Below are 22,417 nucleotides of genomic sequence, written 5' to 3'. Positions count from 1 at the left end.
TATGTTTCCCCCACTTACATAAAAAACAGTTGGAAAAACCATCCTGGTAAAGTAATTAAAAAGAGATTGCCAGTTATCTAGGCAAGGATTATACTCAAATGTTTCTGAATACATTTGCTATAGAACTTCATCCACAATGCAAATCTTAAATCACATGATTAGATATTTCATTATTTAAATTCCACAATCAAGTGAGAAACTATGTTATTTAACTATCACAATGAATAATATCCCTTTTAACAAAAAAAACTGTTAACAGAGATAAAAAATTTAAATTGGCTGACCATTTTCCATAAGGTCAAGATTGTGATAAATTATAAAAGAACATAAAGATAAGTAGAAAATATCAAATTATAGTATAAAGGATAAATTCAGGCCACGCGCATTTTTAATATTTTTCAGGTCTCATTGTCTACATGGATGAATCTGGGACAGTTACATTCAATTATTTCTGTCATCCAAATAACTGAAATGGATCAGCAGAACAAAAATCACTTCAATTTATTACTGATTGGTTCAAATTGTCCTGAAAATATTAATTTTCTGTGTTATCTGAACTGAGAATAAGGTAAAAGGTGGGATATCAACAAGAGACATGAAATTCATTCTCTTTCTCCGCCTCCCTGGTCTCATATGCCTTTGTTAGCTTTTCAGGCTATTGGAAACTATATGTTAACATATTTATTTTTTACATTTCTGTTGCAATAAGCAATTTGAGAGTTCTCCATCAGGAAACAGATCACAACCATAATATATTAATGTTAGTATAATCACTTCTATCACAACATTAATGTAGTACCTTTATCCTCATTTTTATGCTAATATTTGTATCTTATTATTGGTAACCTTTTTACCCATGTAGAAAGTTTTATTTCATTTATTTATTTTACAAGGTACTGACTCACTGCCCCTTAAAGATTTTTCTTCCAGAGTTGCAATGATAAATCTGAGGATGCCTCCAGATACTCGGCTAAAGTCATCTTTAACTCACATGCATTAAAGTATATTAAAGTGGCAGTGGACAAAGCTAGTTATGCAATGGGTCTGCCCATGGAAAAAAAGTGCTAAAACCTAAAAATAGTCAAGGATATTCTAATAAGTACCCTTACTCTAATGATATGCAGGCTAGAAATATGTTAATCACATTTCTCTGGACTTCTATACTGGCCATCAGTTTTTGTAAAGCCTCATTATGTATCACTGTTAGTCTCTGTTCTAAGCAATGCTAATAGAAGTATATATTTAAATTATTTAACACAGTATTTCCCAAATTCCTTTGCTAAAAGGTTGTGCTGAATATACATTAAGCAAATGAGATGGCAACACTAAATTTACTAATGTAGCCCATTCCTTTGCTAATACAATAACGCCATCTCTAATTTGCTCATTTCAACTGCAATCCACTGAAGTTCAAAACTAAAGAAATATTTTCATTATTATTACATTTAACACTATTAAATGATATAATTTGGTTTTAATGATCAAATTTTAATGTTTCTTTAAAAAGAAACCCTGGAAAAAGTGGTCCCCTGCTGACATAATAGAACATTATTCTGCTATTATCCTATCTGTATAAGCAGTTGATGATACTTCCTATTTTCCATAGTAGACTAAGTAGACTAAGAACTGTTCTTCCAAGAACCTTGGGATTTAGTTTTAGATAATTACAGTTTGTAATATCTCTAAAGACTCTCTGCCAGATATAATGATATAAATCAGCAAAACAGTAGAGAGGAATATATATTTTGTTACTTTTAATCAAAAAGGCAACGGCCATTTTAATTCACATGTGTACTATTAAAATCCTTTTTTAATATATGGAAAAAAAACATTTTGCACGGCAGAGAGTTTGGCTCTACAGAGTGTAAGATATTTACAATAACAACTTCTAGCTGAAATGTTATACACACAAGGAACACCAATATATTCCAACCTCATTACATTTTCTGAAAACAAAGGTATTCCACAATGGGTTTTAGGAAAAAATCAATATAAATGATATGAAATGAGTGTGCCTGTCCAGAAAAAGCTCAAGTTATTTATGTTAACAACATCTTTCTGAGTTGGTATGGTTTTACTCTTTCCATTTTAACTTAGTGTAAACTACTTATTAGCATTTCTTGTTAACGGTATCAAAATGTGATGAACAGAACAAAGATGGAAGAAAAAAAAACCACTTGCTCAAACAATTGATATCAAACCCCAAAAGAGACCTTAAGGACTTCCTCCTCTTTTATAGTAAAAACTATATATTTTCTCTTGAATACTTTTTAAAGAATAATCAACTGCATGCATGCAAAGCGAAGTTAGAGACCATTCATTCAGGAGTAAAACTTTCCAAAAAGCAGAGCTAATTCTTGGAAAAGTAGCTTCTAAAAACAACTGAAGAGTAATGCAGGGATTAGCCAGGCAGAAAATAGAATCTGTGTCACCATCCTCACGTCGCTAAAATGAAGTGGATTAAAACCAAACTAATTGGCTTGTGAATGTCATTTTGAGGTTACAATTATTTCTTGAAAGCCCTAGTGTTCATCGAATTTGACTCTCATCTTTCATTTTTCATCCTAAAGTTACCCTGGTAAGCGACGGATGATGTGCACGTCATCTTGCACATCCCAAATGGAAATGACTTACTACAGTCAAAAGTCATCTAGAACCAGCACAATCTTTTATCCCCGATTTTTTTTATTCCTTTAAGAAGAACATCTTCACTTTGTTATTCACAAGGAAAAGCTGACAGAGCATTCTCTTAATGCATAAAGTACTGTGTGGATTTGCAAACAAACCAATTTATTTGAAACTCAGGGAAGCAAACAATGCACCTGAAACCTACCGTGCACTACCGTGCGTGTCTTATAGGGAAATCATGAGAGAAAGTGAATCAAATGAGCCACAATAGGATATGTTTTGAAGGAGATAAACCTTTTATAACTATGAGCATAAAGATGCATAAATTATTAAATAATTTTACCCTTGTATTACTTATTTTTGCATATGTTAACATTTAAACACACCACAAACAGCTCCTGAAATTGCTTATGCTAATGCATTTTAAAAGGCAATTCCACTTAAAACCAAACCTCAGGCCTCAAAACACCACTTAAGGCCAAACAAAGCATACCAAAGTTGATATATGCAAGATATGAAAAGCACCAAATTATATTTCAATGACTTCTTAATTTATAAATCAACTCAATCAACAAAGCATATGTTTAAAATTCTAAAAACATTTTGGGCAGGTATTTTTTAAGCCAAATATAACTTCAATCCCCCAATAATAAAAATCTCCCCAAATATAAAGCTAAATGTTTCATTAGCCTCCTAAGGGGCATATAAGACATGAAACGAAAACTGCTTTGGAGAATAGCTGACATCGTCATGTTAAAAACTAAAGAACCAATATTTGGTTAAAGACAAATATGACTCTCTCAAAGATAATTACTATAGGGGACATGCAAAAAGTCCACAAGTCTTGCATGTTATGTACATTGAAGAAAGTGTTCTGAGTCTTAGACTCTAAGAGACGCTATCCTGTCTTTTGCAACTAACTTAATCAGTAAATAAAAATCCTTATGATTTGGTTAATTTTTTTTTCTTTCAATCATCACTGATATCGTGTCTTGAAAAATACTGAGTGATAATTTTTAAGTGAATATTTGAGTATTTCCCTAACACACTGACAGGAACTGATACATACCTAAAAATATGACTTAAGATTTATACTGAATCCTAATCTTTATTTAAAGCCATAAAAAACTTTAATAAACCATTTTAGGAGACAGAATGCTCTTGGAAGGAAGTCCATAAATAGCAAAAGTTTTCAGATCGAAGAGTTCACTGGCAAAATGAAACCATAACCAGAGGTTTGATCTCTATTAATCAGCTTGTATTTCATATTGTGTTTGGTTGACTTTGAATTATCGAGTTTGAGACATGATAACAGTGTTCCTATAGTCTATAGGACATGCATTTCAACATACACTGTCCATTTAGGAGAACATATGGAATTGGGTATATCAGGCTACTTTATGCTATAAAATACATTATTTATTTAACTGCCCATTTCTGATTATAGGCTTATCAATCTACTTTCTGATTATGATGTGAACGCCTATCCAGGTTCCCTTACTTCATTGATTCAGAGGAGGACTCAGACATCAAAAGCCATTTTATCACTTAACAGGGAAAAGATCTATTTTAAACTTACTCTTACTGTTTTACAAAAGTATAGGGCACACACAAGAATAACTTGAGCATATATCCCAGACAACGGGAACTGACTGCCATATGTGGATTTAATGAAAAACAAACAAACTATTAGCAGGCTTATCCTTCAGATTCACACACTATATAGCTTTCACCCTCAGGGACTGGAGTTCATATTTTCATTATGTCTGCCCTCTCTACCTCACTAGAGTATGAAAAAACACATATATCAGTACTAGGAGTCAACAGTGAGGAAGCCCTCCCCCATCCTGCAAAACAAGGAAATATGATTGATATAATTTCTCCCAGCTAAACTGGGGCAGGAAGGACACTGACCATTTACTGAAGCAATAATAAGAGGTTACAGGAGTTATGCATTATCTAAAGGAGAAGAAACATTTCTAATCAACTTAATCTGATTCCAACTTCACAAACACATTTGTATTGCTATAATCTTCCCTTCCCAAGTCCATGTGCTTATCAAGAGCAATATAGAGGTCGATTAGATACGAGTATTCTGGTTCTTGTGACTGTTAACTATCTCATTCAAAATAACTGAGCTTCCATTTTGATTGTTATATCATTTTTTTTTCATCTGGTTTAAAGTTAACTCCCCCACCATTACCACCACCATCTATCAACAAGATGAGGCAATCAGGTTTCTGGGTCCATACCACTAAGGATTAGATTCTGGTTGATGATAAATTCACCAGCGAAAGGCTGCTTATTTCTGAGTCATTTCAGAACTTCTCCTGATGGGACCTATGACCACCACTCAAGGATCTCCTTACTTGGGACTGATTCAATACTCCAAAGACAAAAGAATTATATAACCCTACCCAAATATCAGCTTGTATTATATTGCAGATATCAATCCCACTGATACTGTTTCTCCAACTTCTGGGTTTAGAGTGTGGTAAAGCCTCAAGAAAGTGAGAATATAGTCTGCAATTCCAAAGAAGTTGGCAAATTTAAAAAGTGCCTCATGGGCTAGAAGAAAAGCAGAGGCCAGGAATCATTATCCCTCTAATCCATGTGTTTGTAAGATGTGACTGTACAGCATCAGAGATAAGGATGAAATTTACTTAAGTGTAATATTATAAAAATATAAATACAGTGCTGCCTGTCAACTAAAGAGGCAGAAAATGAAAAACCATTCAATAGAGGACTTCCCCTAGAGTGACAAATTACAACAGAATCAGAGCCAGGAATAGATTTCCTGATTTAAACAGTAAACCATGTTGCCTTTTATAGCGTATATGAATGAAATTGGCGAGAGCAGCTAATTAATTATAGCTGATTAGTCTATCAAATCTCTTCATAGAATAAGCAAAACATGAACTTTTTACAATTATTTGGAGTCAATGTACTCTAAATTCAGTATACTTCATCCGTGAGGCACATACATTCTAAAGGCTTGAATTTTTTTTCTAAAGTTTCACATTTTAGTTTTAGATATTGGTATTCTGAGAACTAAAATCATAGATGACAATTCATAATATATTCTAGGAAGACAGACTATTTTAAATATACCTGGAATACAGAAAAACACAATGCATAGTTTCTATTTTGTGCTTAGTCTGTGGAAATGTTAAGTCTGAGATGATAAACAAGAAACTATGCTAAAAAACAGTGGTAGTTGAGAAATGCACCAACCTTCAGGATCCAGTAGTTTCTCTATGCCTAATTGGTATTTGGCGATGTTGAATGCATGTTCCAGTCGTTGTGTGGCTGACTGCTGGCAAACCACACTATTCCAATCAAACAGGTCTGGCCTGAAACACAAATATAAAGACAAATATAAGTCAATTTAAAATGTTTCATAAGATTCACTTCAATTCTTTTTTTTTTTTGGCCACACTGCATGCGGGATCTTAGTTCCCAGACCAGGGATCGAACCCGTGCCCCTTACAGTGGAAGCGTGGAGTCTTAACTATTGGATTGCCAGGGAAGTCCCCAGTTCTTATTTTTGATTGACCACCCATGCCCACATTCCTTAAGAGTTGAGTGTTAATCCTTCAGCACCCCTCAATAACATTTCAACAAGTCACAATTTTAATAGAAAATCCTGAAGAAAACAAAGGAGAATTTATTCTATGTTACCCAAGCAACAAAAATGTGTTCATCTCATCCAATCTCATGGATTTGAATACCAGCCATTTGTTGGTATCTTCTAATTCTATAAGCCTAGCCCAGACCTGTTTCCTGAACTGCAGACTCTAAATCCATCTGCTTACTCAGTATCTCTAGTTAGAGTCATCACAAGACTCAAGCGTCCAAAACTGACCTTCTGATACTCATCCCCATCGCACTACCCCTATTTATCTTATAGTTCCCCTTCCTCAATGATCAATAACAAGGTCAAGCTTGTAGGTGCTCAGGAGAGAAACCCTGGTGTCAACTTTGATGACTCTTTTGCTCTCATACAACACTTAGTTGGAAATATATCCGGAACTTGACCACTTCACACTATCCTCACTGCCAGTGCCATAATCCAAACCACCATCTTAGCCTGCATACGTTACTGCATTAGCTTTCTAACTGCTCCCCTCTTCCCACCCTTGCCCTTGTTAACCTATTCTCAGCAGAGCTGTCAGAGTGATCTGGTAAAATGTTTCATCATAACTTTCTCAAATTCCTGCTATCAAGGGAGTAAAATTCACTGATTTAACTGCGACCTACAAGGCCCTACATGGTCTGGCTTCCTATTAACTCTCTGATTTTATTTCTTGCCTCCCTTCTTGTGTTCCTCAAACAGGCTAGATAGTTTCCCACATCTGCACTTGCTGTTCCCTATGCCTGGGATTCTCTTCCCCCAGACAGAGACAGGGCTCATTCCTCCACTTCCTTTGGGTCTTTACTCAAAAGTCACATTGATGAGTCCTTCCCGGCCTGTCCCCCATCTGAAATTGCCTGACCCCAAATCAGACTTACACAGAATCATTTCCTATTCCTCTTAATTGCTTTATATTTTTCTCATTAGCACTTACTACAATTTAACGTATTATATATTTAATTAATCTTTATCTATCTCCTGCACTTGAATGAAGAATACAGAATTCTTTTTGCCAGATTTGTTCACTTCTAGAAACCCAGACTGACACATAGGAGGGGTTCAATAAATATTTATTGACTACACCAGAGAATAGATGAGAACATACTATATGAGTATCATTTTACTTAATAACGGAGAAAACGCAAAGTCGTGTAAGAGGCAGTTCTTATCATATACGGATTTTATATCTAATGAGAAAAAAATGCACACATCACAAGTTACATACATTTTGAGTGTAATAACTACAGATAATAATACATAAGGTTTTCTAGAATCTGAAAAGATCAAAAAAGTTTTTTTGAGGCTTAAAGGAGTCTTAAATGGTGGTTTGGGTTTAGATTTAAGAAAAGTGCTTGAGAATAGAATTCTAAATTGTGTGGATATTAGAGAATCAAAGTTCTTAGGGAAGGAAAGAGCAGAACGTGCCCAGTCAGTCAAGACCTCACAGGACTGAGGAAATTTCTACTATCAAGTGGTGGGAGATATGGTTAGGAGAGGGATTGGGATGAGTATGCAAAAGGCCTGGGCTGTTAAGGAAGTACAATTTATCCCAACAACACTGGAAACCATTAGTTTAGTGCCTCTTCACCTTTCCTGCATCACAGATACCTTTGAGAAGCCAATGAGCGCTATGAAACTTCTACCCAGACAAAAATACCTATCTGTAGCTTTAAAGAGAATTACATAGAATTTTAGGACATTTGGGTCAATGGACTCCTGCTTAAGAACTCATGCTCTGCAAGAGAAGATGTTACAAAGATGGGCTTAGCTGCTATTTTCTAAAACCAGAATTCAAAATAAAGGTGCAACTCTATTTCTCCTTTGACTCCCATTTCCTTTTCTCTGCTTGCTCTCACCCTGTTTAATTCACCAGACTTTGTGCACTTCTAGTAAATCTAATCTCCCCTATACACTCCAAGTTACCCCAAACAACTAAAAACCTTTTAGAACCTAAAATATGTATAAATTGGGAGCTGTCTCTAGTAGTGGAAAGTCTACAAGACACAAAAATTAAATCCTAGACTATTTGCGGGAAGTTTTAATTTCACTATGCAACCTCTGCACCATCTTCATTTCTCAATCTCTCAGAAATGGCAGTAGAAAGTATGGGAAAATAGTTTCTCACCTACAGCAAAGTAAACAAGGTTAAATCAGTATGTTTAAAAAAAAATAGGATTGCTTCCACATTTAAGCCCTTTTCCCTTCATCCCCTTCCCCTTCTCTTTAGCCACTAACTAGTCACGTAGTTGAGGAATTATCTAAGTCATGTAATCTACTTGAGCTTCAGTGTTTTCATTTTAAAAACAAGGAATTGCACTGAATGGCCTTCGAGGTATCTTCTAGCATTTAAAATCAATCTAAGAAAATGTTTTAAATCATTAAAATTCACCACTAACATTTTAAATAACTATGATTTTCAAATGCATAAAGAATTGTAAAACTAACCATCTGAAGGGGAAAGCCACATACCTTCCCATGCTAACCTAGACCATAAGTCATAAATAAGAATATGCAACTAAGGATCACCAGTCTTTTGACAAAACTGACATATTGAATGAGATAACATAGCCTAGTAGATAAGCAGAGTCCCCTACAAATCCTGGCTCTACCACATTTTAGCTGTGAAAACATTTCAGTCAGAACTGGAACCGAATGATATTAAATAGAGACTTTCACACACGTGTCCTCGGAAGCATGGAACTTAAAAATTGAGAGGCTAATTTTCTATAAATGCCTGTTTTACAGAAGATCAAACCTTCTCTCTCAACCAGTGAGTATCCACCAAGAATCTCTCCCCATCCTCAAGTTAATGAACTCAATGCGTGCACTCCAGCTGGACTGCCCCCGCTTTGTGCTCCTTGCCCATACACACAGCTTGCCCAAACCCCCAACAGACTTGCCTATAACTTGCTACAGCATGCATACCCCAATTGCAATTCCTCCATTATCCATGAATAAACTCAATTTCTGATCATTTGAGCTTGCCTCCACTTATCTCCTTATTTAGGCTGACATAGCCAAATGATCTTAGATAAATCACATAACCTTTCTGTGCCTCAGTTTCCCAATTTGTGAAATGGGGACAACGATAGTATGTATGTCATAAGAAACAGATGGGTTATTTTACTTAGGACAGTGCCTACAAAATAATTGCTTAAAACACTAACTTCTATTACTTTAAGATTAATTATATTTATAAAATAACAGTAATACATTTTCAACTTATAGATTCAAGCCAAGAACAAATACTTACAGAAGAGATACAAATCTTACAAACGTTGTTGACGCAAGAGTAATAATATAATGACAAAGGTGGAGAGGAGAGAAGAGGAGGACGTAAGTATAAGGGTGATAATTTCCTCAACCTTCATTTCAGGTGGTCAACAGATCTTGTCTAAACTTGATGAAACCAGGTATACCACTGTCATTTAAAGTCACACAGGCAACAATTATAAGAATAAAATGATTATAATATAGTAATGAAATCAGGAAATAGATGGGGATGAGATATTTGTGGGCTTCATATTAAAGAATAAATCCATCTCCTGTCAGAAATGAATTAATCAAGAAATAAATACGCATAATTATGAAAACCATCAGAAAGAATAAAAGAAGTTGCTGACAGTAACTACTTCTAGGAAGTGGAGTGTCATGGGACAGGGCTGAGGTCAGGAAGACACATTTTGTTTCTTTCTGTCCTTTGCCACCCTCTTTTATGTCTTTTTTTTTTTTAAACCACATGCTATGTTACTTCTATGGTAATAAATTAAAATAAGAAACTAGGAAGAAAATTTAATTGCAACTTTATACTTATTGCAACTTATTTCCATATTTTCAGCCTATTTCTAATCAATTATCATTCGGTTTTCCCAAGAAAGTAGAATCTGGCTTCCTTTTAACTGCACTGTAGTGAACTCTGTGTTTTAATACTTTTAATTTCCTACATATTAAGATAAAATTTAGCCTTAAAGAAATATAAAGCCACTAAAAGCCTGATCTTTGGCAAGGCTCTCTGTCAATTCCTATGCTCTTTATCGAGTTCACACCTTTGTTCTACACAGTCTCTCAATTATTGAAATGAGGACACCTCATGACATTCCTAAGTGTTCCAATGACAATCGCCCTGGAACGAAAAGTTCAACCATTCTCTTTTTCTTTAGATAAACAAAATGAACATCTGTCAGAGACAAAAAGGAGAGGGAGCTGATTCATGAAAGAGCACTATCAACTGTGAGAAACCTCTTGAAAAGTAACCATGTTATGTATAAAAAGGTAGTTACTGATGATTCATTCAACATGACAGAATACATAAACGTAGATATTTGGAGAGACAAAGAGTAGGTCAGGAACAGATGTGACAGGGCAACCTGGATATGTTTACTGTATTACTTACAAATACATTCAGAAATCATGAAACACAATATTAACAAATGTAGTCGGTGAATGTGCTTGCAGGACTGAAGTCTTCCACTTGAAAAGAAAAATGTTAACGAGCCAACAAGGACCACATAACCTGATCCTCAACATTTCTGTTCATCTGCAAATGTATACATGAAAAGCAAGATCAATATGTTCCAGTCCTTACTGTGAAGCATGCAGTTGCATAAATGAACACTGACTTATCATGCAGAACGAATGTCCCTAACCCCTCTCATCCGGCTGTACTGAGGCTGTGAAATATTTTTCTTCGTGTCACACTTAGGAAAAACAAAGTATTAACACTGCTTAACGTGCCGACTGAGAGTGAGCCTGCCTCCTTTCCAAAATCAGGCTGCTGAGTCATTCACCTGGAAACTCAGTCTGGAGGGGGTTAATTAAACCCAGCTGGAGCAAGACACCTGACAAAGATGCTTATTTAGAGAGCGTTTGCTCCCAGACTGGTAAACCAGAAAGAAAATTTATATTCTGGACGTTTCCAGAAGCAAGATTGGCATAGGAAAAGGGTAGACTAGACTCATGGAGAAAAGAAAGATCAAAGTGAGAAAAGATAAGCTGCACTGAAAATCAGGGAAGATGCAGTCCAGTGGCATTTCAAACACAGTTAATAAGGCAATGTATTTGACCCTGGGGATTGGGCTGGGTAAAAGAGATGGGTAATAGGAAAACCAAAGCAGATGTTCCTTAGAGTAAATGTGTTATACGTATAATACATATGAATGCATTCATTATACATAACATAAGTATTTACCGGGTTGTTTTGCTTTTTCTCGAACTGTTATTAATTCACTTACTGAGCTTCTTTACACAAGAAAAAGCAAACAACTGTTTTATCTTAGAAAATATACTACTGTGAACATAGTTAAGGACATTTGGTTCACTGTCACACTGAGTTCCTTTTATGAAGATCGACAGAACAACCCTCTCTCATGCTTTATAGCAATTGCTTTGCTGTTCCAGAGCATTTGTTTCTTTTGATATTCTGAGCACTGAGTCATAGAATTAATTGTGGTCTGCTCTTTGCCTTGGTGGCTAAGATGCTCAGAGCCTGATATTTAAAATATATATATATATAATATATATACTATACACACACACACAGGGCCTTATGGTATTTGCTATCTAAGTGTGTATCTGACATGAGACATGTTTCCCTTTCACATTATTAATCTAATGATGGTAATTAATTGTACTACAGCCACTCACATAAGATCTGCAACCATTTTTAACACTACAGTTGAGGCTCAGACTAACACATTGTATGTATAGAAAGACCAACTCCATTCTTAGCAAAGTTAGAATAGAACCTTGATTTTCTGGCAAAGTCTCAATTTCAAAGATGTTGATCCCCTCCCCCCACCATAACCACATTCATGCTCTCTGACAGTTTTAATATTTCAACAAAGTATAATATCACATAAAAATAGGATATTCTTATTCAGTGCATTCCAATGGATGGTTAGATCAATACGGTCAACATAAATAACATACTGCATAGTGGGAAATGATCTGGAACCATCCTGGAGAAAAAGATATCAGTCTCTAAGTAAATATTTTTAAAAATTATTCAGTCTCAGTAATCTTACCTATGACTGTGGATGAGAGCGTTCAAAGCCAGACCATCAGACCAGCTGGTGGTGAAGTTAATGACATTAACCTGTGGATAATTACGAGTTGATTGTCGGACCCAGCTCAGGAGTATCTTTTCACTGTTGGTTTGTTGCAATCCAGCCATGATATTTTTCATTACATTTTTGACCTACGTGTGGAAAGACACTTCCATAAGAAAATGCATGAACAAGAAGCACACAAACTTAAACTTGAACGTTCTAACCTTCACTTAATAAATACTGGCTCAGTGTTGGTGATGAATTTGCACTGATGAGGCAACCCGCCCATGATGAATGGGATTCATCTGTGAAATGCTTGGCCAGTTATAGGGCCCGAGATTCACTCACTCCCAGATGAGGGGCACAGGTCAGTTTTCTCGCTGCTTCAAGAATGAAGAGGGAGCTGGTGCTCCTTGAACAAAAGAATCTTGGAAGGATCATTCTCGACAAAGCACCTGGCGTGAACAGGGGCACCAAATGCAGACAAAAACGACTGGGGCCTGGCAGGTTGGCCCTGTGGTAGTTTGTCTTACTTGTTCCTCTGCCCGCAGCGACAAATGGTTCTCTTGGGAGCGGGTAACAAGGCTCTATCCACGTTGTCCCCCTGTGCTTGTTTTTAGCAGAGGGGTTAAAGCGCTTCAGGTCCGTGAGACATACGTGCGGAGAAGGGGTGGAACATTCAAGATGCTCTCACGTGCAGAGTGGTTAGACAGTGCTAAGTCCTGGGGTGCCGTCTTGTGTGCTGGGCTCAGGAACATCACCTCGGGACTGTGAGGAGGCCCGCTGCATCAACAACTCCCACTGCTACTCTGAGAAGTCACAGCCTCCCTCCCAACACACGGGCCTCTGGCCACCTCTGGCGTCACAGTCGGAACACTTCCGCTTTGTGGGCTGTGGTCACCTCTGCGGTGTCCTCTTGTTTGAGAAATTCGGCCACGTTGTGAAAGATCAGGTAGAAGTCAAGTGCCAACCGCATGTTGGCAAAGAAATCTAACGCCCGGCCCGGTTCCGAAGCCCCGTCCCAGTATTTGGCGACAGCTGTGATGGAGCTGGCGAAGGAGACCAAGGCCGCAGTGCCACCGCCTTAGGAAGTCCATCAGGGGCCTGCACAAGCCCTGCCCCTTGCTCAGCAGCGTGGCAGCAACAACGAGTAAGTGGAGGGCCAGCAGGGACTCCAGCGGGGGCTCGCTGAGGAAGGCGGAAGCTGAAGGAGAGACAACTCCGCCAGCAGAAGGCGGCCTCGGAGCGAGCGCACAATGGCGCGCAGCCAGCACAGCGGCTGCGCGGGACGAGGAGCGGCCACGGGGTCCCGGGGGCGGATCTGGGGGCCACGTGACGGCGTGGGTTGGGCCCCACCCCCGCGCCCGGGAGGGAAGCGGAAACCGAGACTGCGCAGAAGGAGAACAAGGCCAGGCTCGCTTTTATTTTTATGAATTGGTTTCTGGCCATTTGAGTCTCTCCTAGGCTGTGTGCAAGTGCAAATGCCATTCGGCAGGTGGTTGTTTCCAACTGTCCTGCCTCCAATTCAGCTGACGCAGAAATCCATTTTCTAGGTTTCAAGAATGCAGTTGACACCTCATTATAGAACAGACCGTCTACATATTCTGTTAAAGGAATCGTTACTCAGCTACTTCTTTACTATGTCAGGCCCCTTATCACATACTTAAAGGAAGTATATAAGTAAATGTTATTTGTTTTTACCACCAAGGGCTTTCAGGCAGTATAAGGTCCATATAGTACCAACATTGGATCAGATGATGAATATTTATTGTGTATTCTAAATATGACATTTTATTTTGCTTCTTAATCCATGCAGAAGTTAACAAATGCCTTTGGGGAAAATACATATTTTAACATCTCCTATGTTAGTCATCCTTTTATGAAAGACTCAATGCAAATTTTAGGATAGACTATTAAATCTAACTTTAAAATACTTGAAAAGGATTTGAGATGATGTTTTGTAAACGTGGTAATGATGTGAGGATGTGAAATCTTTGCATACATTTGTCACCATCCCTTGATAGCTTAATCTATTATTTAGGGGTGGATTATCCAGTTTTCTTAATTCCTTCCTGACCTGCTTATTTAGCCAGTTACTTAGTGAATAAATAGGTCAAATAGTTATGTAAGATATATAATTATTCTCATCATATACTAAAGTTATAAAATATACAGCCTCCATGTACAGAGACTTAGGACATGTACTGTGTGTCCTGTGCTGAACCAGGGTTGGAATCGGCAGACACTGGCTCAGTGGTAGTGATGGATTTGCACTGATCAGGCAACCCTCCAATGATGAATGGGATTCATTTGTGAAATGCTTGCCCAGAGTGCCCTCTATGCACATAATGTTAAAGGACAACACAGTATTCAATCCAAAGCTCCTTTAGCATCATTATGTCACTAATTCAGCTTATCAGCCTCAGCCTCATTGCTGTGTTGCTTCTACTTGGGTGCAAATGTTGCTGAGAAAAAAAAATAATAAAGGGCAATGTGAGATAACAGTTCTTTTCCTACAGAAAAGATAGTTACAAAAAATCTTTATTAAGGATCAACCCTCAGTCAGACATTGAGCTGCTCCTAAGGGGAGTCTTTAAGCAGAAAAATTCCCTACCCACAGGGCTCACCGTCACTAAGAGAGAAATAATCAATTTAAATAAATATATCTGTGTGGATACAGCTATACATCTATTTTTAAAAGGAAAAAAGTGAAATGTCTTTGAGCACTGATTTCAAAAAATGACTAGGAGTTAAGGAGGCAAAAAAGGTGTGATGGACATGGAGATGTACTACCAGGATTCTCTTTTAAGGAAGGGCTTGTTTCTCCAGCTGTCATGAGGCAGACATCACCCTCGAGTCCCCTCAGGAAGTACTTGAGTTGCAGAGGCATGTCATCTAAGGTCACATCCCTCCTATGGCAGCCCACCTATTGACTGATGAAGGGAAATTGTACAAAGACTCAACAATTTCAGCCCCACTCAGGACAACTCTAAAGGCTCATTCTAGCTCCCAGTTCTCCACGGAGTTCAAGAAGGCTCTTGGGTGTGCAACCATTAGCATCCTACCTGCTAACTCAGAGTCTGCTTCCCAGAATCCATCCTATGACTAAAAGGAGTTATAGCAGAGGGGTAGGACTGACGAGAGGGAGGAATAGTCTTCTACAAGGGAAGGGTGGTAGTGTGTGAAAGACCTGCAAGAAGACCAGATCAAACCTGTCTTGCCCAGAAGGCACTAGGTAGGCAGGAGATTACAGTAAGGGCTTTCAGCAGTGCAAAATCCATCTTTCTCTTATCTGTTGTGCACATAATAAATAATATAAACATTCCAGTGTGAAGGAACCCTGGAACTGAGTATTTCCTTTGAGATAGCCAGCAAAGGTGGGGGGCCTGACCTCTGAGAACACAGCACTGTTAGTGATACCAAGCAGGACCCTGCTGGGCTCCTGGACACAAAGGCCTTTCTGTGTCCCCCATTTCTTGATTACAGGAAATAGGTTTCCTTCAGTGTCTGTGACCTTCCCCTGAGTACCAAAGAGCAGATTCAAACAGTTGCTAATTAGGGAAGGGAGGGGATGCTGAGTCAGGGAGGAACAGTCAACAGAAACAGTAGTTCAGCCTTGGGGCAAGGTCGTGATTCCCTACCAAGGGGTACACATAACAATATCTTTGAGCTGTTTTTGCGGATACTGAAACCCCTACCAGGTGGAAGAAATTAACAGTTAAGGACAGTGTGCTGCCCACAAGCATGGAGACCCCAGACAGGTTGGAACCAGAAGGTTGATGATGCTGACTCCCACTGACCTCCCCACCAACCCATCAGAAGAACATCCACAAACTGATCACACCCTCCTCTTTGAACCATGACTACAAAACTTATCACTACCCCACCAGCCTGGGACACAGTTTTGAGGACATTAGCCCGCTGTGGCCCCCTTTGCCTGGCAAAACAATAAAGATATTCTTTTCTACTTCACCCAAAACTCTGTCTCTGAGAATTAATTCTGTGTCTGGGTACAGAGGCCGGATTTGGCTTCATTAGCATGATGCGTTTTTATCTTCAGCTGGTTCCCAGAACTGAGTTGACCCCCTCCTAAAAAGGACGGTTTGCACTTTAAAAAGAAGGAAGAAAGGGACACCTAACATACACAGTCTGCTTCACAATTTTGCTCAAAGCTGCTTACTCCTCGATACAGGCATTATTTTCCAGGCTAATAATTTCATTTAAGTAGAAACTGGGAAAACAGTGACAGGGGAAATGGGGTTGGCATTCTTGAGTTTCTGCAAGTTCAGGGAGAAGGGCTCCACAGCACTAGAAATAACATAGTATGTGACACTGGAACCTAAGATTCTCATCTTTCTATCTCTTCATGCCATTCTTAATCTGATAGATCTAGAAAGTACGTTAGGTTGGTCAGTGTGTCCTTTAATGTTTACTGAGATTCAAGTGCTTCTTTGACTATTTTATAGGAAGGCAAATATGCACTCTTGGTGAAAATACCTTCTGCGATTCATTGGGTTATGATGAGGAGTATTGAGCAGGAGGAACTTTTAAAAAGTGATTTAGTAGTTTCAGGAGAACAGGGCAGTGTGATGGAAGAGAGATAAGATAAGGAGGCAGAGGCTGGGAAGAGACCACATCCTTGCAATCACAAGGATATGGTGATTCGAGGACATAGATGGAAAACAGAAGATTGCAGGAGAAGTCTCAGACCAGGAAAGACTGCAGAAACATTCCTTCTAGTATTCCTGATGTGAAAGCCCTTCCACATGCTAATAAAAAAAAATGAGCACACTCACAAGCCAATGAAGAAAATCTCAGACAGGGTGGTTTTGAAACTCTATCCTGCACTGAGTTGAGATGGAATTGGAAAGGGTTTTGAGGAGATAAGAAAGGGTGAGATCATATGAGAGACAGTTTGGATGATAAACAATTCAAATAGCCTTTTGGGGCTCTGAGCATGCCTAAGTCCTCCTGAGGCTTTGTCATGATCATCTGCGCAACTCAAAGTGTTTTCTGCAAGCTGGGGTTTCTCCATGAACGATTTGTTACTGGGCCATAAGATAAATATCCATACAACAGTTGACAGTCCATTAGAAACTTCCATAGCAATTTTATAGAGTCCTATTTATGTCTGTTGAATTTAATAATAAAAAAGAAGCTTGGGTTTTGTGGGTCTTTTTATTTCCTTTTTGTAATGCTTCAGTTTTACTGAAATATACATACAATGGAAAATTACAATGATTTTCTCAAATAATAATCAATAATTTTCTTCCTTCCTCAGGATAGTTTGAGAAGTACCAAGCAACAGAAGGAAACCAGTTTGGTGGGGCCCCTGTGTTGCCTTGCTGGTTCTATTTGACACCATCACTACATGAAAAAGGCCCAGAATTGAGAATCTGGGGCTCATTTGAGGCTCTTATGAGCTCTTCTCTGTTGTCAGCCGCTATGGTCGTTCTCTCTCTCTTCCCATATTGCTGTGAAATAGGACTGAGCCAGCTCCAAGCATTTAGAATAAAAGATATGGGAGTCAATTGGAGAACAATATAGGTACTGAGTTGAATAGGTATACCTCTGGTCTACATGCTGTCTGACTCCGAGCAGGACCAATCTACAATTCAAGTTAAAAGTCAACCTTACTAAAGGAAATAGTGATACCTGCTACAATAGGAATGGACCTCAAAGATTATGTTCAGTGAAAGAAGACAGATGTAAAAGAATACATATTGTATGAGTGTGTTTGGTATGAAATGTCCAAAAAGGCAGACATGTAGAGACAGAAAATAGATGAATGGTGGCCTAGGGTTGGGGGGGTGGGAGAGGGGAGTGATGGTAAATGGACATGAGATTTATTTTTAGGGTGGTAGAAAGTGTGCTAAAATTAGATTGTTGTGATGATTGTACAACTTTGTAAATATCCTAAAATCTTTGACAGAGCGGGGGAACTGTTTCTTCTTCAAAATAGTTTAAGAAGTACTGGGCAACAAAACTAAACCAGTTTGGTATACTTTGAATATTACACACACAACAAGTAAATTTATGATATATACATTACATCTCAAAAAAGCTGTTTTATAAAAAAGTAATCTCTACCAGTAAAAAGAGCCAGCATCTCAATTATCCTCCAAATTTTTAAAACATGAGTAGGGGAAAAAAAAAAGAGTTATTAGTATGACACACCTCTAAGGAAAATGGTACACTGTATTGAGTGGTTTATGGACATTCTGTCATTTAATCTTGAGAAGAAATATACATGTTCATTATTTTTTTTCACTTTTGATAGTGAGGGAATTATGGCCCAGAAAGGGATGACATTATATTCAATGTCATTAGATGGTAAATGAGGAAGTTAAAACTTAAACTCCTGTCGGTCTGACTAAAAAAATATATACTCTTCACTAAACCGAATGATCTGTGATCTGGTTTGCAGAGAACCAGTAAATATAGTAATTCAGAAGACCCTGTGCTGAGGTGGCTCTGAAAAAAATGCAATTGCCGAATCAGACTATGAAGTGAGTTTGTGTATATGACACATATACAGATCATCATATCCCAATAATTTTTATTGGCATTAGTTTACATTGAGAATATACACAATTCACAATGTCTTACTCATTTGATAGTGAGTGACAGGAAAAATAACTCTCTTCTTACAAAATTATGTAGATTTACTTTTAGGTAAGTTACAGAAGACATTTTGGTGAAAAATATTTTTAGTAACCTATTGATGAGATTTGTTTTGTTTTGTTTTCTTTTGGCCTCATCCGTATGCAGTACAATTTAGAAAAATATTCCTCCAAATGTGCTAGAACCTGTTTTATAATCTACCGGTACGTCACACTGCAGATGACAATTGTCCCAACTTAAAAGGTAGCACTATTGAGATGGGCTTTGTATTGTTAGAGACATACATGTGTGTTTTGTGGGTCAACAGTAAAAATGAAAGGAAGGATCAGCCACACGTTACCTCTCCCCAACCAAAAAAAATTCCTCAGGATTCTTACCTGCCAGTGGAGGATTATATTCCAAATCAAACCAAGGGTCAGTTTATGATTTCCATCTACTATGTCAGTGCTTCCGATATTCACTAAATCAACCTGTGAAAGATAAAGGGGAAACGTTTGAAGAAGGGTGACAAAATCTTTGAAAAGAAAACAAAATGCGAAGGTAATTGCATTTAGCTATTTCTAGAGCCTAAGCAGCATTATAGCTTTTAGAAAATTAGCTAAAAATGAAACAAACTGCATTTGTAGCTGCACTTTCTGTAACAAACAAGTGTCTCCAAACACATTTACAAAGATAGGAAATGAATGTACTTTTAATGTATAAATAAATTACTGCAGATTAAAGAGTCCAATAGGAGTATCTCCAAATAAAATATATAACAATGATAACTCATAAAGGATGCCTAAAATTAAGAAGTGCTTCCTAGTACATAAATGAAACTCAAAAAAAGAAACTTCATCAATCCTTCCATCTAGCTCAGAGGAGTGCTATTATAATTAGGGTGACTGCATCTGACTAAAACGTCCTTGCTTTAGAAACACATATTAGAATCCTACTAAACAATGGAGCTAATGGCCAGCTCTCTTTTCTCTATCTGGGACTGGGTTTGGGAATTAAAATCTGCAGGGTTTTATTTTTTCAAGACAAATCACATCTCCTGTCCTTCATGCTCCTAACATTTTTAGGTGGAGCCAGGTTACACATAAACATCAGGCAAATGAGCACAGGAAAAGATATTCAACATTACAAGCCATTAGGGAAATACAAATTGTAACCATAAGGAGCTATCACTACACACATCATAATGGCAAAAATTTTTAAAAATAGTGATGACATCAAATGCTGATGAGGATATAGAGAAAATGGGTCACATGCTTTGCTGGTGCAAATGTAAATAGTACAGCAACTCTGGAAACCATTTCGGCAGTTTTCTCCAAAATTGAACATGTGCTTACCATACAATCCAGCAATGGGGCTCTTAGGTATTTATTCCAAAGCAATGAAAACTTATATTTATACAAATCCCTATATATAAGTGTTCATACTAGCTTCATTTGTAACAGCCAAGAACTGGGAACAAGACATGGTGTATATATGCAGTAGAGTATTCTTCCACATTAAAAAGAAAGGAAACTCTGACACGTGCTACAACATCAATGAACCTCAAAAACATTATGCTAAGTGAAATCAGCCAGCCATAAAATGAAAAAATATTATATGATTCCACTTACGTGAGATACCTAGAAAATCAAATTTAGAGAGAAAGAATGTGGAATAGAGGTTACCAGGGGCTAAGGGAGAGGGGATTAGGGAGTTTTTTTTAATGAGTTAAGAAGTTCAGTTTGGGATGATGAAAATGTTCTGGAGATGGATAGTGGTGACGGTTGCTTACTGGGAATGTACTTAATGCCAATGAACTGTACACTTAAAAAGTGGTTAAAATGGTAATGTATATGTTATGTATATTTTACCACAATAAAAATAAATAATAAAAAGAAGCCATTGCAATACACACACACACACACACACGCCTTAGTTAAAATCTAAAGGAATGTGCATGGTTATGTTCCAATAAAACTTATTTATAACCACTGGAAAAAATTAGGTAGGCAACTGTGTCTCATGGACGCCCAGCAGAGAAAAAGAAATTTCTGTGACAGCGTAAGCAAAGGAAAGAGGAGATATTCAGTGTTGCCTGAATCTGCAAAGAAAGAATATAAAGACTGGAACAAAGAGAGGGGCAGGTGCAGAAGGCATGCCAAGAAGACACATGTGGCTAAGGATGTGGGAACAAGCATAAAGGATGTTACATGGCTGAGAATTAGAAGTGTTGTACTTAGCGACAATGCGGCATGGGTGAAGTTGTTAAGCAATCTGGGGCAGGGTTATGAAGAGTCTTTAAAAAAAAACTCAAGGAATGCAAAGAACAGGTTAGGGCACTATGAAGTAGAAAAATAACAATACCAGAGAACTTGAACAGACCTTGGCTAATTCTTATGTGCACTGAGAAATAACTAGCGAAGATTAATTATAAATGTCTCAAACTAGTACAAGGAAGCTTACATTTTCATCAGGTACAACAAACCTTTTCACAATTCTCAGCTCTAAGAAATCTGCATTTCATGGGAACATACTGCATCTTTACAATTATACAAGTGATGCAGTGATAACCATTTGGCCATTTCTTTCGTCAACCTTCAATAAACAATAAGAGCATAGTATTAAATCTTAGTTTTACAGGGATATTCTGTAGGCAGTTACAATAAAGCAATCCAACTTATGCACCTGTCTGTTGATTTGCAATTATATTTTGTTAGTTAACTTTTTTTATTGCTACTATTACTCACTATACCATCATATCCAATAGGCCAGTTTTGTTGGTGGTCCTTCCCATAGGACACAATGAGCAAATAGCATGGCATTTAAGTGGTATTTCACTCATATATTCTCTATTATGTGTGCCTCAGAGGGTAACTCTTATCACACTGCAATTATTACCAGTAATCATTCCTTTCTAAAGTCCATACTTGATCAAGCCGTGTTGCCACAGGTGGGTATTTTGTTATCCTGAAGTTGGGTTGTAAGAAACACAACTATCCCCATTTTTTGAGTGGTAAACTATATGCTAATTTTTGTACTGTTTTCTATGTGTGTGTATACGTACATATGTATATGTGTGTGTATATAATTTCATTTCTGTTATTTTTTAGAAATATTGTGTTTCTGTATATATAAGACCACACAAATATATTATTTTACACAAATGCATGAATGAGATCTTATACATGCCTCTCTCCCATTTTTCTTTTTTTTAAATAATTAAATTTATTTATTTATTTATTTATTTATTTATTTATTTTATTGGCTGTGTTGTGTCTCTGTTGCTGCGCGCGGGCTTTCTTTAGTTGTGGTGAGCGTGGGCTACTCTTCGTTGTGGTGCGCAGGCTCCTCATTGCTGTGGCTTCTCTTGTTGCGGAACACGGGCTCTAGGCACGTGGGCTTCAGTAGTTGTGGCACAAGGGCTCAATAGTTGTGGCTCATGGGCTCTAAAGCACAGGCTCAATAGCTGTAGCGCACGGGCTTAGTTGCTCTGCAACATGTGGGA

The 22,417-nt window shown here is 37.7% G+C and overlaps 1 protein-coding gene and 1 pseudogene across 5 annotated transcripts in view; both read right to left on the bottom strand.

Moving 5' to 3' along the window:
* The window catches only part of DMD (dystrophin), a 1,940,210-nt gene that overhangs the window by 1,571,923 nt on the left and 345,870 nt on the right, over positions 1–22,417 (bottom strand). For all 5 annotated transcript variants that reach the window (XM_057717394.1, XM_057717395.1, XM_057717398.1 and 2 more), the window contains exons 5-7: positions 19,311–19,403; positions 12,286–12,458; positions 5,863–5,981 (exon numbers count right to left, since the gene is read on the bottom strand). In XM_057717394.1, coding sequence (XP_057573377.1) covers positions 5,863–5,981; positions 12,286–12,458; positions 19,311–19,403 — 385 coding nt within the window. The remainder of the gene's footprint in view (positions 1–5,862; positions 5,982–12,285; positions 12,459–19,310; positions 19,404–22,417) is intronic.
* Positions 13,172–15,590, bottom strand: LOC130842196 (CKLF-like MARVEL transmembrane domain-containing protein 3; annotated as a pseudogene).

This window comes from Hippopotamus amphibius, chromosome X, assembly GCF_030028045.1.
Source record: "Hippopotamus amphibius kiboko isolate mHipAmp2 chromosome X, mHipAmp2.hap2, whole genome shotgun sequence".
NCBI classification, from domain to species: Eukaryota; Metazoa; Chordata; class Mammalia; order Artiodactyla; family Hippopotamidae; genus Hippopotamus; species Hippopotamus amphibius.
Note: the sequence above shows the minus strand (reverse complement) of the source record. Positions and strands in the feature narration are given on the sequence as shown.